Source organism: Perissodus microlepis, chromosome 14 (genome assembly GCF_051167445.1).
Source record: "Perissodus microlepis isolate ML-2025 ecotype Zambia chromosome 14, ASM5116744v1, whole genome shotgun sequence".
Taxonomy (NCBI): domain Eukaryota; kingdom Metazoa; phylum Chordata; class Actinopteri; order Cichliformes; family Cichlidae; genus Perissodus; species Perissodus microlepis.
Window position 1 is genome coordinate 13,210,857 of NC_140474.1, and position 15,417 is coordinate 13,226,273.

The 15,417-nt window shown below is 41.1% G+C and overlaps 1 protein-coding gene across 4 annotated transcripts in view; it reads left to right on the forward strand.

The window, feature by feature from the left end:
- Positions 1-2,801: 2,801 nt before the first annotated feature.
- The window catches only part of LOC146373553 (roundabout homolog 2), a 67,791-nt gene continuing 55,175 nt past the window's right edge, over positions 2,802-15,417 (forward strand). For 2 of the 4 annotated variants that reach the window (XM_084950030.1, XM_084950031.1), the window contains exons 1-2: positions 2,802-3,465; positions 13,396-13,722. In XM_084950030.1, coding sequence (XP_084806156.1) covers positions 3,411-3,465; positions 13,396-13,722 — 382 coding nt within the window. In that variant the 5' untranslated portion in view covers positions 2,802-3,410. The remainder of the gene's footprint in view (positions 3,466-13,395; positions 13,723-15,417) is intronic. The other 2 variants (XM_084950032.1, XM_084950033.1) reach the window with 1 other exon arrangement.

A 15,417-nucleotide genomic window follows, 5' to 3' on the forward strand; every position in this document is an offset into this window, starting at 1 on the left:
TTTCACAACCTGACATGAGCACAATGAGGTGGAGGGAGATGAAGCAACGGCACCGAGGAATGGGTCTGGGCCCCGCCCCAAGGGAGCTGTTTGTGTCCAGAGCTCCCTGAGAGAAAGACCTCGGCCAAACTCTGGAGGCTACAGCAAGGCCAGATTGTGGAAGAGTGGGTGTGAAACAGCAGCTGCTGAACAAATCTCGAAAGAATGAGGGAGTGGATGACAAACAGCAGGACTGAGATGATGTGAAGTGGAGAGGACGCAGGACATGTTAGCACACACGGTTGACGCTCTCTGTCATCATTATCAGCCTCAGCAGCAGCAACAGTGATGATGAAAGTGAGAGAGTGATTATGGCTGTGCTGAGTTGTTGGAGTGATTACGGATAAACAATGGCAGTTGTCGCGAATTCAGGTTGTTACTTCGAAGCACCTCTCATTAGAGGCTTTAAAGGGAAAAATGCACAAGCAAGCATGAGGAACAAGTTTCATCTTTGTGAGCGTCCAGAAACTGAGACTCATGTATGTGAAGTGTCAAGAAAAAGGAACTAATAAAGTAAATACAACAACTAGTGGATAAAAATGACTCAAATATCAATTTAATAGGTGATAATAGAAATGAAAAAACTCAATTTAAGTTTTAATCATTAAAAACTTTACCTCACTGACACTGTTTTGGTGTCACTTTAAAGGAAAACAGAGCCTTTTACTTGAATAAATTTAGCTTTTATTGAGGTTGAGGAAACTTAAAATAGCATTGTGCAGAGCATAGAGTCACAAATCAGTGTTCCTGAGCAAGACTCTGAATCCCAAAATGCTTTTATGTCCATGTCTGCCCAGACTCTTATAACATCTGTAGTGATGACTGATAAATAATTAAGTTAATGTTAGGCGGCATGGTGCAGTGGTGTGGTTAGAGCACGGTCTGGGCTTGAATCCACCTGGTGCTGAGCCTCTTCTGTGTGGATTTTCCATGTTCTGCCGGTACCTTGTTCTCCCACGCTTCCTCCCACAGTCCAAAAATATCCATGTTAGGTTAAAGGCTGATTCTAAATTGTCTGTAGGTGTAAATGGTTGTCTGTCTCTCTGTGTTAGCCCTGTAATAGACTACCATCTGGTCCAGGTTGTATCCCTGGATGGAAATTGATGGAAAACAAAAGTGCCAAAATTAGAAACATCCTGAATCAGATTTATGAAAAACTATTCTACTGTATTTAGGGCTATTGTCCTAAAAGCTCCCTGAAAAGCCTTAAGTTGATTCAACACACTGAAGTGCACAGAGTACTAATGGAAGCTAGAAAGAGAGATCATATTTCTCTCTTATTATTGTGTCTTCATTGGCTCCCAGTTAAGCCCAGATTTAACTTGAAAATCCTTTTCCCCGCATACAAAATCTTAGATGATCAGACAGTATCATATCTTAAAGACCTCAGAGTATCATATGGTCCCAACAGAGTGCTTCCTTCTCAGAGAGCAGGCTTCTTGCAGTTCCTAGTTTCTAAAAGTAGAACAAACTACCAGGCTCCTCTCTCCAGCTCCCAGTTTGGGTTCAGGAGACAGACACCCTGTCTACTACTAAAATGATGTCTGGATGGCCGGATCAGGTGGCCATGAAACATCCCTTGGTTATTCTGCTGTAGTCTCTGCTTCTGCTGAGGACCCATGACGCTCTGAGTATTTTCCTCCACTTTCCTCTTATTATTTTCACAACTTCATGTCAGTAACTGCTGTAGTCTGTCCTTTTTCTATTTATCATCTCTCTGTCATCAGCAAAATCTTTCCTCTTAATCTCAGACTGCTCCTGCACCCACTGTACCGTTTGGGCTTGATTTTCTTGGAGATTTCTTCCTGTGAAAAAGGACTTCTTCCTTCCCACTGTCCTCAAGTGCTAGCTCAGTAGAGATGGTCTGATTGGCGGTGTTTCCTCTGTAATATTGGTCTATATATGTCTTTATCTTTCAATATAAAGTGCTGCTCGATGACTGTGGCTGTGAACTAAAACTAAATAAATAAAACTGAATTTAACTTGTCCTGCTGTTACCAAGTTACCACACGGATTAAATGACCAGAAAAGCGTCAACACTTCAGCACTTTATCCTGGGATGTTGATCTAAAAATGTCTGTACTTTTTCATAGATTATTGAGCTCCAGCCAAAATTTATTTTTATTATTAAAGGAACTTTTGACCTGAATCACCAAAATTAAAGGAAGTTATATCTTCCAGGTCCAAGTATTTGTTTGTTACAAATTTGAGGACATTTTTATTCAGGCATTAAAGAGATGGATGGACTCACAAGTCAAAAATGCAATGCAGTTCTGGCCAAGCTATGCTGATGCCAAGGCATTAAAAATCCCCATATTTGCCATGTAACTTATTCTACTGAGATTTTAGATCTTGGAATCTGAACATTAAGTCTAGAATTCACACTCTAACCCACTGGTTCTGGTTCTCAACCTTTTTGTCTGACCCTGAAATTGTAATGCTGCCCTACATTACAACCCAAGAGCATTTCTATTGGCTTACATTAATATTAGACATAAAACCACCTTTAAGATCTTCACATTATTAGCCATAATTAGTTTTCAGTATTTTTGTCATTAGCCAATATAGACATTAAAAACACACCCTTTACCTCAAACACAAGTATCATTTCTAATAAAAGTGACTTCCACACTGACGCTTATACTACCACAGTTCATAATAAGACCAGCAGCTGTGCCCCTTCTGCAAGTTTTATTTCACGCTCCCGTCCTGTGAGGACACTCTGAGAGCGCAAATGTCGTGTCTGTCTCTTTAAAACACAGACTCCTGGAGGTTGGCGAGGATTGTTGCGGATCTGGGAGTGCGCAGCTCGGCTCGGCATGTTCAGCGCTTCATATTCGCTCAAACTGACGCTGCAACCCGCAAGTGCCCGACTCTGAGCAGAGGAAGAGGAGAGGAATTGTTTTATTTATGACCGGGCTAAATATAGTTAAACCCCCCCACCCCCTCTTTTTTATTTTATTTTATTTTTTATTTTTTTGTTTTGTTTTCGGCAGCAGCAGAGGGGGCATCTTAGGAAGAAGTCGCTGTGCGTGTGAGCGACCATGCGGACACTAAGAAGTGATGCTGCTGAGTTTTGTTATTAGGTTTCTCCTCCCGGGCGGTGCTGATGCTGATCCTGCTGCTGTCATGGGTTTCTGGGAGTGACATCAAAGTTTTTTTTCGGGCTGATCTCAAACGTTTGAATATTCCAGCTGAGACTTCGTTTTCAAAGCCATCAGCTCGGCTAGTTTTCTTTAGTAAAACCCGTTTTTTCTTTTCTTTTTTCTTTTTTTCCATGACTGGAGTTTTGGTTTAACTGATCATTTTGACGCGGAGTCCCTCAAGAGAGCTGCAGACTCCGGCGGATTTGGCACCGGGAGAGTGAGGAGATGAACGTTGCCAATTTACTACTTGTGACTGTCTCCTTCGTCAGCGTTTCTTCAGGTAAAACGATGCTAATTCTACAAAAGTCTCGTATAACTGGCTCTTTCTCACACGCACACGTGCACGCGCACTAACAGCCCATATGGCGTGACTGCCTCCTAGCTGTGCTTGGCTTTTCTTATCTTGTTTTCTGTCCCTCCAGATGGATGTAGATGTTGTGTTTAGCTTCATTTCAAACACCCCTACAGCTGTGGGAACTGAACACATCCTCCCCAACAACAGATGGATTTTAAACTGGAAATGTCACATGTGCATTCATTTTTATTTAATTATTTTAATACCACCGATGAATGCCGGCAAGACTCTCATGTTCTCAGTGTCCCCTTGGTCCCTGAAGTGGCCACACAGCGAAACCATTAGACCACAGCAGAGGTCAAAAGAAGCTCCACTCAAGCAAAAGCGAAACCATTAAACTCTCACTTTTAATCCAGCTGTGAGCGCAGAAATTGTGAGGGGTAGTGCAATAGCCTGACAAGCCACCACCCTCCAGGCGTGCTTATAGAGGCGCACACACATTACCAAAGATGCTTTTAAAAGATCATTTTTGATTACCTTTGACAAAAGGATTATATTTTAATCGTTGCTCTAGTAACAGCTTAAATTTCCAAGCCTTAATCCAAAGCATAAATAAAAGCAGGGCTCAGAAAAAAAAACAATTCATGAGAGTGCAGATGTTTTGTTTTGTTTTTTCATTCTCAATGGGGCTAAAAAAAATTTAATGTTAAGGAAATTAAATTTCGACTCAGTGGACATGAAAGGAAATAAATCTCTCTTGATTAAATGATGTATTTACATTTTAGACCAAAGCCTCATTAATACTGGATTTGCACAGCCAGTGGAAACACTGATATTTTAGAGTTTTTGAAAGATAGACAGACAGTTCTGGAATTATTTAAACTATACCTCCAAAAGGATCCAGTGGTACTGCTGTAGAACTTTTTGTTGCATAGTTTACTTGGATGGCTTGACTGACAGCTTGTGACACTGATGTTATTCAGGATTATATTAGATTTAATAACTGGACTCAAAGATGGTTAATCCTGAAAACAGTCCTCAGAAAACTTTTAGAGTTAATGATGGAAACATTTAAAACCCTTGTTTACAGTTGCAACAATGTCTACACATATCCCCAAAATTACGTGCAGAGAAAAGGCTTCACAGGAAACTTTTTGTTGCTTTTTTGACAAAAATGATTATTAAGCCTTTAAAGTAACACATTAAATTTGGTTTACAACATCTGTTTGAATCATTATGACATCACAGGCCTAGAGACTGGTTGGCAACCTTCAGTTACAAAAAAAAAGAAGAAAAAATACGTGTTCCCTTACTGGTTGGTGATTGGTTGCTGAAGGTTACTGACTGTAGCAAAAGGGGGTGCTGCATCAAAATCCTCCAAACAATTGCTTTGGTCACTAGCAAACTGCCACATTCATTAGTTAGCATGGAAGAAGCTAACTTATTTGCAAAGACTTGCTTTGAAGGCAAATGTTTTCCGTTTTTTGGTTGGTGACTGTTTGCAAACAAGTCGTCATCTTCCCTGCAAGAACAAAATTCCTCTTTGCAACCAATTTCACTTCGCCATTTATAGCAACCACTCACCTGTCTATACATTTTTAACTAATCACCTGTTGTTTTGTTTAGTTCTGACCAACTCTGGGGGTAAAAGATTTGTCTTCTGCTGCTAAACTGTGCTTGCACGCTTGTTTATGCTGGCAAGTTATAACACCCAGGGGTTTTACTCACATTGCTGGTAAATGTTAAAGTTTTGGGCCATAAAACCATGTGCAGCTCTATTTTACAATGTCTTCAGTCATAAACAAAAAAATTTGCTTCAAACCCTGAGCTCTTTGACCCCAGTAACTCTTCTTGCAACCCACATTGCTTCATTATTGTAAACTGGAACCACCTCTGAACATTAAAGGTACTTCTCAACACCCACACCATCTGCCCACATCTATTGATCTGGAGTGGGTATTTCCTCTTGTCCCGCCTCTACGATACAGCGTGTTCCCATATGTATTTTCATAAAAGCATTCGTGAAAAGGATTCGAACAGGCTTCATGACTCCTGCTTGAACCGCGCTCAGACAAAAACACCACCGGTACACACAGCCTAGCAGTTTTTCACAAAGCCTCCGTGTGATTGCGAACAACAATGGCCTGCCTCACAATGTGCATGTAATTCAGCCCAGCAGCTCGCCTCTCACGCAGACATGCAAACCGAACCTCAATTAATAGACTTCAATACGTCTCATTGAAATTTCTGTTATCTCGAGCTGTATTCAGACTCAGCTGTTGTGGTGCTTGCTGCAGAACTAATCGATGCTAAACAATCCTTAGCTGGTGATTTGTGTCCGCTCCGATCCCTGCGGTCATTACTTAGCGACAAATGTGGCTCAGGGCTGACTAAAGCTTCCTACAGTACTTCTTGATAAAAAGAACACAGATGATGAAACCACTGCAGAGGGGAGGTAGTCGTCTAATGTGCCACAGCCTCGAGTCATGTTGCCGGATGCTGATGATGTCCCACTTCTGGTACAGTGGCTGATGACATCATTTAGAGTTTAGATGATGGAAGAGGAGGACGGTTGCTAAACAAAGGCTTCAGTTCTCAGTCTGATGCCAGAAGAAAATCAAACCCGACTCTTTGGCTTTGAAATGTAGTCTGCTGTGACATGTTATCACCCTCCCGCAGAGATTACTTGGCAATGTCACAAGAACTCCTTGAATGTTTTGGCCCTTTTAAGTATGTAAATGAATTGAAATGAGAAAAAAAAGAAAAGAAAAAGACATGAGTGAATTTCAGCAGACAGCCACGAGCCCCAACTACAAGCTGCCAGCCTTCTACTGCTGTCTCACTTTAACTTTCGTGTAAAGTTCGCCTCTGAGCTTTCTGCAGGTTGTGTTCCTGTTTTTGTTTTTTCCACCAGATATAAAACTGTGAGCTGAGACAGGTCCAGGTGTTTTCGTGTGTGTGTTTAACTCCGAGCCTGGGTGTTGATAAAAGGCTCTGAGATATGAAGCAAAACAGGACGTCCCCTCGGTGTCTCTGTTGTTTTCACACATTAGCATGACTGCAGTACACTTCTGCCCCTGGGGAGGATGCGGGGTTAATATTTGTAAATACTAATTAATGAAAGCAGCCCCCAGCCTTATGAAACACCACAGCTAGGAGCCAAGAAACGCCAGATATAGCCCAAATAACCAGCTTGTAAAATGCAATCGTGATCTCCCTCTCAGCTCCTACCCGGCTTACTTTGCGTGTTAGATGAGGCAGAGATGTAGGAGACGCCTTGAGCAAACATGTGGGCGTGTGTCAGAGAGAGAGAATTAGGACCAATGCAATAACTTGTCTATCAGATCTGCCTGTGGCATTAATGAGCTTTCATTAAACTGTGGTTGCACGCTTTCTCTGGATTTCTTTCTCGGTTTTTTGTTTTTTCCTTTTCTTTGTGTATAAAAGACATCAGTTGCAGTTATTACAATTATTCCATCTAATCATCATGGATGAATCATCACGGATCATCAGTTCATAACGAGTTAAATCTGTATCAGCTCTAAATCTGCTTAGATTTTTTTAATACCACTGAAAAGAAAACAAAAAATCCTGCATGAATTTATGTTGTGTGTTGCAGATACTGGACATGATAACACTCACAAACCACTTTTTTAGGTACGCCTGTTTAACTGCTCAGTAATATAAATATCCAATCAGCCAATCACATGGTAGAAACTGTGCATTTAGTCACAGCTTAAGATGTCCTGCAGTATAGTTCTGTTTATATGGCATCAAGTAACGACAACAGTCACCTCAAGGCACTTTATATTGTAAGGTAAAGAGAAAATCCCAACTATCAAATGATCAGAATGGGGAAGAAATATGATTTAAGTGACTTTGAAGGTGGCATGTTTCTAGGTGCCAGACATGCTAGTCTGAGTATTTCAGAAAAAACCGTCTCGAGGGTTTACAGAGGATGGTCAGAAAAAGACAAAATATCCAGCGAGCGGCAGTTCTCTGGGTGAAAATGCCTTATTGATGTTAGAGGTCAGAAGAGAATGGCCAGACTGCTTTGAGCTGCTGGGAAGACAACAGCAAGTCAAATAACCACTCGTTACAACCAAGGCAGACGAGGAGCGTCTCCGAACGCACAACATGACAACCCTTGAAGCATGTGGGATATATTGCTAACCCCAAGAATTTCCCACTGCTAAAGTAAAACCAGGTTACTTGAATGTATGGTGCTATTGTGCTTATTGCTAAAATTAGCCTGTTTTATCATATTTACTTAAGGTAGAACTTAATTAATAATCTGAGAAATGACACTTTGACACCCCGAAGGGTTCAGGTTTCAGGTCAGTGCATACATGTCTCGTAAATGTTTTGCAGCTGCACTGGGCTGTCTTTTTCAGGAAAACAAAGCTTTAAGATCCACTGTCAGCAGTGTTACTTTGTAATACGTCAGTAATGGCATTACATTTCTGTTTAATGCACTAATGTCAGGCAACACTGCTCCTAAATTAAGTAATCACATTACAGTTACTCCATCCATTTTCTGCCTGGTTACCAGAAAAGCAGTTTCAGCAGAGATGCTCAGACACCCGCACCAGAGGGACATAATCTCTCCAGCATGATAAAAACCTAATGTGCCTTTATGTGTACACACACATGCACATAGCCTTTAATTTTCTGTGCAAAGGTACAAACATTACAAACTGTACTCTGACTTTTTCCACATATACAGGTTGTTTTTATAGGCCAGAAGCCTGGGGTGGGGGAAGTCATAAGGTCAACAAAAGTCCAGTCTGCAATGTCTCAAGATTTTCTCCATCACTAAAGAAAATCTTCTCATCCAAGCAATAACACGACGCACAGTGAGATAAATGTGCGCACCTCTGATTGCGAGACAAAATCTTTGTTGCCGTCATCCGCATGCAAACACAGAAAACTTCATCTTACGGAGCTTTTTCAAAAGCTGCTGTTCATGTGTGGGCAAAGCCAGGCTGTAATCCACCATCCACTTCTGCAAAAACTGCATCAAAGCTTCCCAAACACCAAGCTACTGACAGAAAACCCCCGATGCAAAGTGATGCTCCACATTTGAGCGTGCCAGTGCCATAACCCGAAGCTTGGTTTTTGAAAGGGTAACAAAAGCTACGATGAACCGGCTTACAGCACCACACCTGGTTTAACATGAGTGGTGGCAGGTTTGTGGGCTTGTTTTTGCTGACTTTGCTGTTGGTTTGTGGTGACTTTAAAGAAGGATCAATTTTGAATGGATTTATGCTGATCCGTGGCCATATACAACATCAAAGTGTCTGAGACTTCCGTGGCAGTGCATTCATAATGCCAAGATAATGTCACAAGTAGTGAAACAAATTACTCTCTACAGGCAGTAAATAACTTTTATGCAAAACCGCAATGTTATTATTATTTTTAAATAACAAAATGAGACTGAATATTGGACCCTAAGTATAAATAGGCACACTTTTCAATATTTTTAAGAGCTGATTATAAATAAATGACCATAAGGATATTGATACGGCCGATATTTATTGAAGCGTTTCATTTAAGAGCGAAAATATCTTTTTTCATGTTGAAGTGTAAACATGTATCAGATGGAATTTACTGCATTTCTCTCTGTAAAGCACCTCTTGCTCTGATACATTCGTGTGTTTACCGGTTAGCCTTGAGAGTATTCCAGAGTGTGATAACCTTGCAGGGGGGCGGCACACTCTCGCTTAAATAAAGCTCCCGTCATATTGGACGTCAGCTCAAGGTTGACTGCCATTCACGCTTATGGCTCAACTTGCCTCCCCATTGCCCCTCACGCTTGCAGAAGTTAACATGTTTAAAAGCTTCTCATTGATTCGTCCGCTCTGACGCCGCAGCGCAGCGATGAAACACGTTTAGTGGCTACAAGGGGCCTAACAAGGTTTTGTTTTCTGCTTTAACTTACAATTGAGGGTTGCTGGATTAGATATTTCACCAGTGTGGAGCTGATATCTGCCGATGTCCTGTTGATTTTAGCTGTACTTTCTGCTGAGAGCTTTAACCCTCGGTTCTTTAAAATAGCTGCTCTCATAAATGGGAGTCTGTGTACTAAATGCTGCAACAGACTCATGTCAAAGCTTTGCATTTTCTGTGCTTATTTTGAAACTCTGCCGTACAGCGTGCTTAGCCAGTGCACTTCCTAACTTGTTCATCTCTTGTAAATGAAGTCATTTCACACCAGGACGCGCCAAATTAAAATTTTTCACACAAATCAAGTCACACTCTAAATTCCCCTATGCACTCGGAGATCTCCGAGGACCTGCGGGCTCTAATGTGCCGTGTTTATGATCCGACTAAAACATACCTTCTCTGAGGTCCCCATTATCAGCGGTGACATTTATTTTTCCACGACACAAACAGGTTGACAGAGTTTCTTTTTTGCCGAAAGGTGCTTTCAACCGCCGCACCGCAATCTTCTTGTCACGAGGCAAACGTTGCTGTGAAAGTATTGTTTCTCACAAAGAAAATGTGCTGCTGTCATGCTCATAGCGGCGTAGCCTTTTCACTGATTGCACACTTGTCGCAGGAGCAGGTTGCTGTTTGTCACTTTGGCCACCTGAAGCTGTTTTGCTGTTATTTTTCTGCTTTGACGAGACTATTTTGTCTGTAACACATCAGCATGGCGCCACGCTGATTCTGTTATCTGTAGTAAGTGCCCGTTGACTCTTATTAATAATACCAAAGCTGGCTTTGGTTGGAAAACGTTGCCTCTAATGCACTTTAAGACACAGCTGGGCTGAGTTTCCCAAAATGAAAGCACTGAATTTGATTTCAGGATTTTGAAAAGTATCCTATTCAAATATGAGAAAACGAAGACACAAAAATTTGTCACAGTGACATTTGTGCTATTCAAATCAACTGAATGGGGCCAAGGCAGTGAGTACAAGGACAGCTCAACATTGCAGAATAGAGAGCTTTAACTACGGTATTATACACTCACAATAAAGGGATTAAAATGACCCCTGTTAACAGTTGATAGCATTATTAATGGCAGACGGATGGCTTTATGCAGTAGGCGAAATGATGAGGTAATCGCTGAGATTAGCTGGTATTACTGTAAATATACATAATGTCATTTGTCTGTATTAATCTGACTTCTTATCTGTTCTTCTTGGAGACATAATTGTAGATATTCACAGAAATAAACGGCTCCAAGAGTTTTTGTTATTAGCAAAGCTTTATTTAGTTAAGATAATATTAGATGAGACTTCATCACCCTGAAGGAACTTTGTCTTGAACACAAAATTAGAAATACATATGGCACTCATTCAACATCAAAATGTCCTCTGCAAGAGAGGTCCCGTGTGCATCTGTTCCCATGCCACGATCCCTCAAAATGACAAATATTATACACATAAGCGTGTCCCACAGAGGAAAAAATGTGTTCCACTCAAACTGCATTAAAGAAAGCATTAAAGCTGCACCGATATATTATTGATGTGAAGAGTGGATGTGCAAAAGGGTCACTCTTAGTGAGAAACCCACTGAGAATCACCAGCCAACAGCACACTTCCTCTCAACATGTTCAGCTCATTGTTTAGCTCTCCAGTCCACAGTGTTGTACAGTTCATATCAGCCAACAGTTTTTACCAAAAATGCTCTTTTTCATAAACCTGCCAAGTACCGTACTGAGTGATTGATGCTGCTAGCAACTAGCTGCAGAACAAAACGGGGCAGCTGACGAGCCAGTGCGCGATTTCACTTCACAGTAAATAGTAGAATTTAATAGTTCGTTTCACTAAATTTATGGATGATGAGCTTGATGACTCAGTTGCAGCACATATGAGGTTGTCAAGTCTTAAAAAAAATCATGCTGATGTCATGGTGAAGTCATGGAGATATTGAATATGAAACCAGGCTTCCAGGAAACACAAACAAGAGGCTACACTATGATTTATATATACATATGTACATATATATATATATATGTGTGTGTGTATTGTGGCTCAAATCCTTTGAAATGGCTCTTAATCTAATCAGAATGCGATCCATTGTTTCCATAATGATGGAAATCTGGCCTGTCGTTTCAGTCGCATGTACACTCTACCAGCTTGACTTGGAGAGACGCTGTGCTCTACGGGCCCAAAATTACGGAAGCGTGAGGAACACGGAGGAAGCTTGGAATTTCTTTTTTGATATATGCACCACTGAGCAACTCGTGTTCAAATAACTGAGGCACCATCTTGTCATCAATGCAACATGCACCTGAACCCGTGGATGTGGATTTGGAAAGGTGGAATCTATTCAAATATGCTTGCACTACGCGGTGCCGGTTTAAGTGTTTTGTTTTGCTTTTTTTTTTTTTTAAACAAGAGTTACTCATTAAAAGTGCCTCAGCAGTAGAGCTTGGCCTTTTACTGCTTTGACCTTTATTTTTATATTTCCACCTCAGTTGAAATGCAGCACTGAGCTCCTGGGACCTCTTTTAAGAAGTCTGGTCTCTCTCAAGTACATGTATACACAGTGCTTTTTAAAAATAAAATAAAATGCAGTTATCACTCAAGAGGAAGTGAGCACAGAGTGATGTAACTGTATTACATGATCTGGGATTAGAAATCCTGTATGTGCTTGCAAACAAGGTTCAACACCAGGACATTGCTGGGCTGCAGATCCTCCCTTTATCAAATATTGTTCCAATGTCTCAGTTTCAATATAATATATATTATCCTGTGTATAATATAACAATATAATATATATGTAAACAAAGTGTGTTTTCGCATCAGTACTCAGTAAAGGTGCCATATCTTATTTTAATGGCTCCGCTAGCATTCATCCACAAGCCTGCATTAGTGTTTTGAGCTGTCCTGGTTTGTGACCCTGGTGCTGTGAGTGCTCGGATCGCGCTTTAGATGTTTACTTCAGGTTTGTGCCATAGCAGCGACTTCAGCCCATGAAAAAAACATAACAACCATAAATCTGCTTATAGCTAAAAAGTGAGGATTTATCCTGAAACCTCCTGATTTAAGTGTAATGTAGCAGCAGCATGTGTGTCATTAGGTTAGGTCCTGTCTGTTCCTCTCCAATGATAATGTAGGATTTCCATGCAGTCTAGATTATGTGCTAAGAATAATGCCTCAGAAAGAGCAGCACAATAATCAGTGGCACAGTGACCATTTCATTTTCTCTCTTTCTTTCTGTCTTTTTTTTTGGTTGGGGGAACTTGAGCGGCAGACCATCTGCTCCTCAGAACCGAACTAAAAGCGGCAGTCTTTTGAATTATTCATTTTTTAAAACGAAGCACATTGTTAGAGACATTTGGTCGTGGTCTAAAAGCTTACCTTGGGTGCTGAAGAGTGTGACTTTCTCTCACAACCGAGCGAAGATAGTAATGGATCCCCCAGAGAGAAGGAGATATGGGAGTTATCTACGTATGTCAGTCTGCGTAGCTTCTTCCTTTAACTTTAGTCTTTTTCCTTCAAATGCAAAGACCTTGTCTTATACTCAGCGTTCAGCCAGCTATCATCTCTACCACTATCCTGCCTGACACAGAGATTGGCTATTACCATATCATATGGCTGATTGAATCCTCTATGCTGCCGGTGGCTTTGCTGGTGGCTTTCTCTGCAGTGTATGTACACTGTGTCCTGCTGTTTAGAGAATATAGAAAGAGCAGATAGATGTCAAATTGATTTATTTATCTAAAACGCACAGGTTGTTGTTGTTGTGGGAAAATGTAGCATCTTACTTTGAACTTCAAACAGAGATTACTGATGATTTTCCCCTTCACCACACAAATTTATCAAGCATCTCCGAAAGAAGATTTTTCTCTCCTTTCAAAAAGGTTTCGCTTTTGTCTGTCCTCTCACAAAGAAACTGTTTCCATGAATGACAGCAGGTCATCCCGATAGATAACATCTCACCTTCATCTCGGCTTCACAGGGTCTCGGCCGCGTTTTGAAGACAGCCCGCCGCGGATTGCGGAGGACCCCTCGGATTTGATTGTCTCCAAGGGGGAGCCTGCCACCCTCAACTGCAAGGCAGAGGGCCGCCCCATCCCCAGCATTGAATGGTACAAAGATGGTGAACGTGTGGAGACAGACAAAGATGACCCGCGTTCTCACCGCATGCTCCTGCCCAGCGGCTCCCTTTTCTTCTTGCGCATCGTGCACGGCCGACGGAGCAAACCAGACGAGGGCGTTTACACCTGTGTGGCCCGCAACTACCTGGGAGAGGCCATTAGTCGCAACGCTTCACTGGAAGTTGCCGGTAAGGCCCTGTGTTATTGATCATCGTGCTAACAGTGTTTGTGGTTCCTTTTGCACTATATCTTGATATGTATGTTATGTGTACACAGATGCCTCACAGTTGTGTCCCAGATCTTTTTGCAGCTGCCTGCCAGCTTTGTGGAGGTTCACTGGAGAAGTGGTGCTTAAAAATAATGACATGAAATACACAGACAGTAGGAAGCGACTTCTAAAAATATTGAGGTGTAGGTGTAGCTAAAATCAGTGATAAGTAATGGCCTGTGGATTCGTCCTTATTTTTTGGCTAATTTGGCAACAGTGATGCAATTTGTCTTCAAGTCTGTGTGTGTTAGTTGTTTACACTTTTAGAAGAGGCAGGCATGCAATCATTTTGTGCCACATTAGGCAGCTTAGCTACTATACATAAATATTAAGATATAACAATACACAACACATGAAAATGATTTCAGTTTTTTGAAGTGAAACTGTGGTATATAATGTAATGGGTGCAGCTGAGTGTGGATGCTGATCATAGTTAGTGGAGTTTGTGACATTTCATCTTTAATCAAACATCTGGATTTATTGAATGACGCATCTGTGGCTCCATTCTGCACTATTGTGTCGACCGCAATCTCCACAGATGCAAAACTGTTTATTACACATTTGCTAAAAAGAGGGCAAACTCAGTCACCCATTGCAGCTGATGAAGCTTCAGTTCCCCTACTCCGTACTCATCTGCAGAACAACACCCATCTTTGACAGATCGTTCTGTGGCTGCAGCTTGCACTGTTTCTGCATAACTGCATAAAATGTGTTTTTATTAGTGCTGTTATCAGTGAAAAATGTGCCTTCAAAAAATATTAGCAAATGTTATATTTGATAGTAGCAGTAGTACGGTTTTTCTTTATTGTATTTTTCATTTCATGATGTGTAAAATGTTTTCTGCCTGGGCTGCGGGCAGGTAAGTTCATCTTTACAAAGCCACGCTGTTGTGATATGCATTTCAGCATTCTCCTTAAAAGTTTTTGAAAAGATTTCCCTGGAAAAGACGTTGTCTTGATGAGTGCATCTGTTGTTCTAAAAGCTGTATCATTCCATCGCAAATCAGCGAATTTTTAGAATTTTTCCTTTTTGACTATCTCCAAGTTGCGCAAAAAATTATATTCTCCAAAGATTGAACATTTATAACGAGCACTGTGAATTTCCAGCTCCACACCTCAAACACTCTTTAAGACATATTCTTTCGAAAAATGCTCAGTTGACCCACACCAGAAGGCAAACATCTAAACATTTAAAAGAGCCTGCACATTTCTGCAACAAATCTTTGGACACCTGAAGCCAAGATAAACTTGTACCTGAATGATGGGAAGAGAAAAGCATGAAGGAGGCAAACGGCTCATTATGCGAAGCATATCGCATCATCTGTCAAACATGATGGGGGAGACGTGACTGCACGGGTATGTATGGCTCCCAGTGGAACCGAGTCACTGGTGTTTATGGATGCTGTGACTGCTGATAGAAGCAGCAGGATGAATTCTGTAATGTACAGGGATATACTCTCTGCTCAGATTCAGCCAAATGACCTTCATCCGAGATTAAGAACAACCATTATATTTTACTTTTTTTTAGTTTGTTCAGTTACTTTTGAGTCTCTGAAAAACAAAAGATTTTTTTTAAATCACTTGGGCTACGTCCACACGTACACGGGTATTTTTGA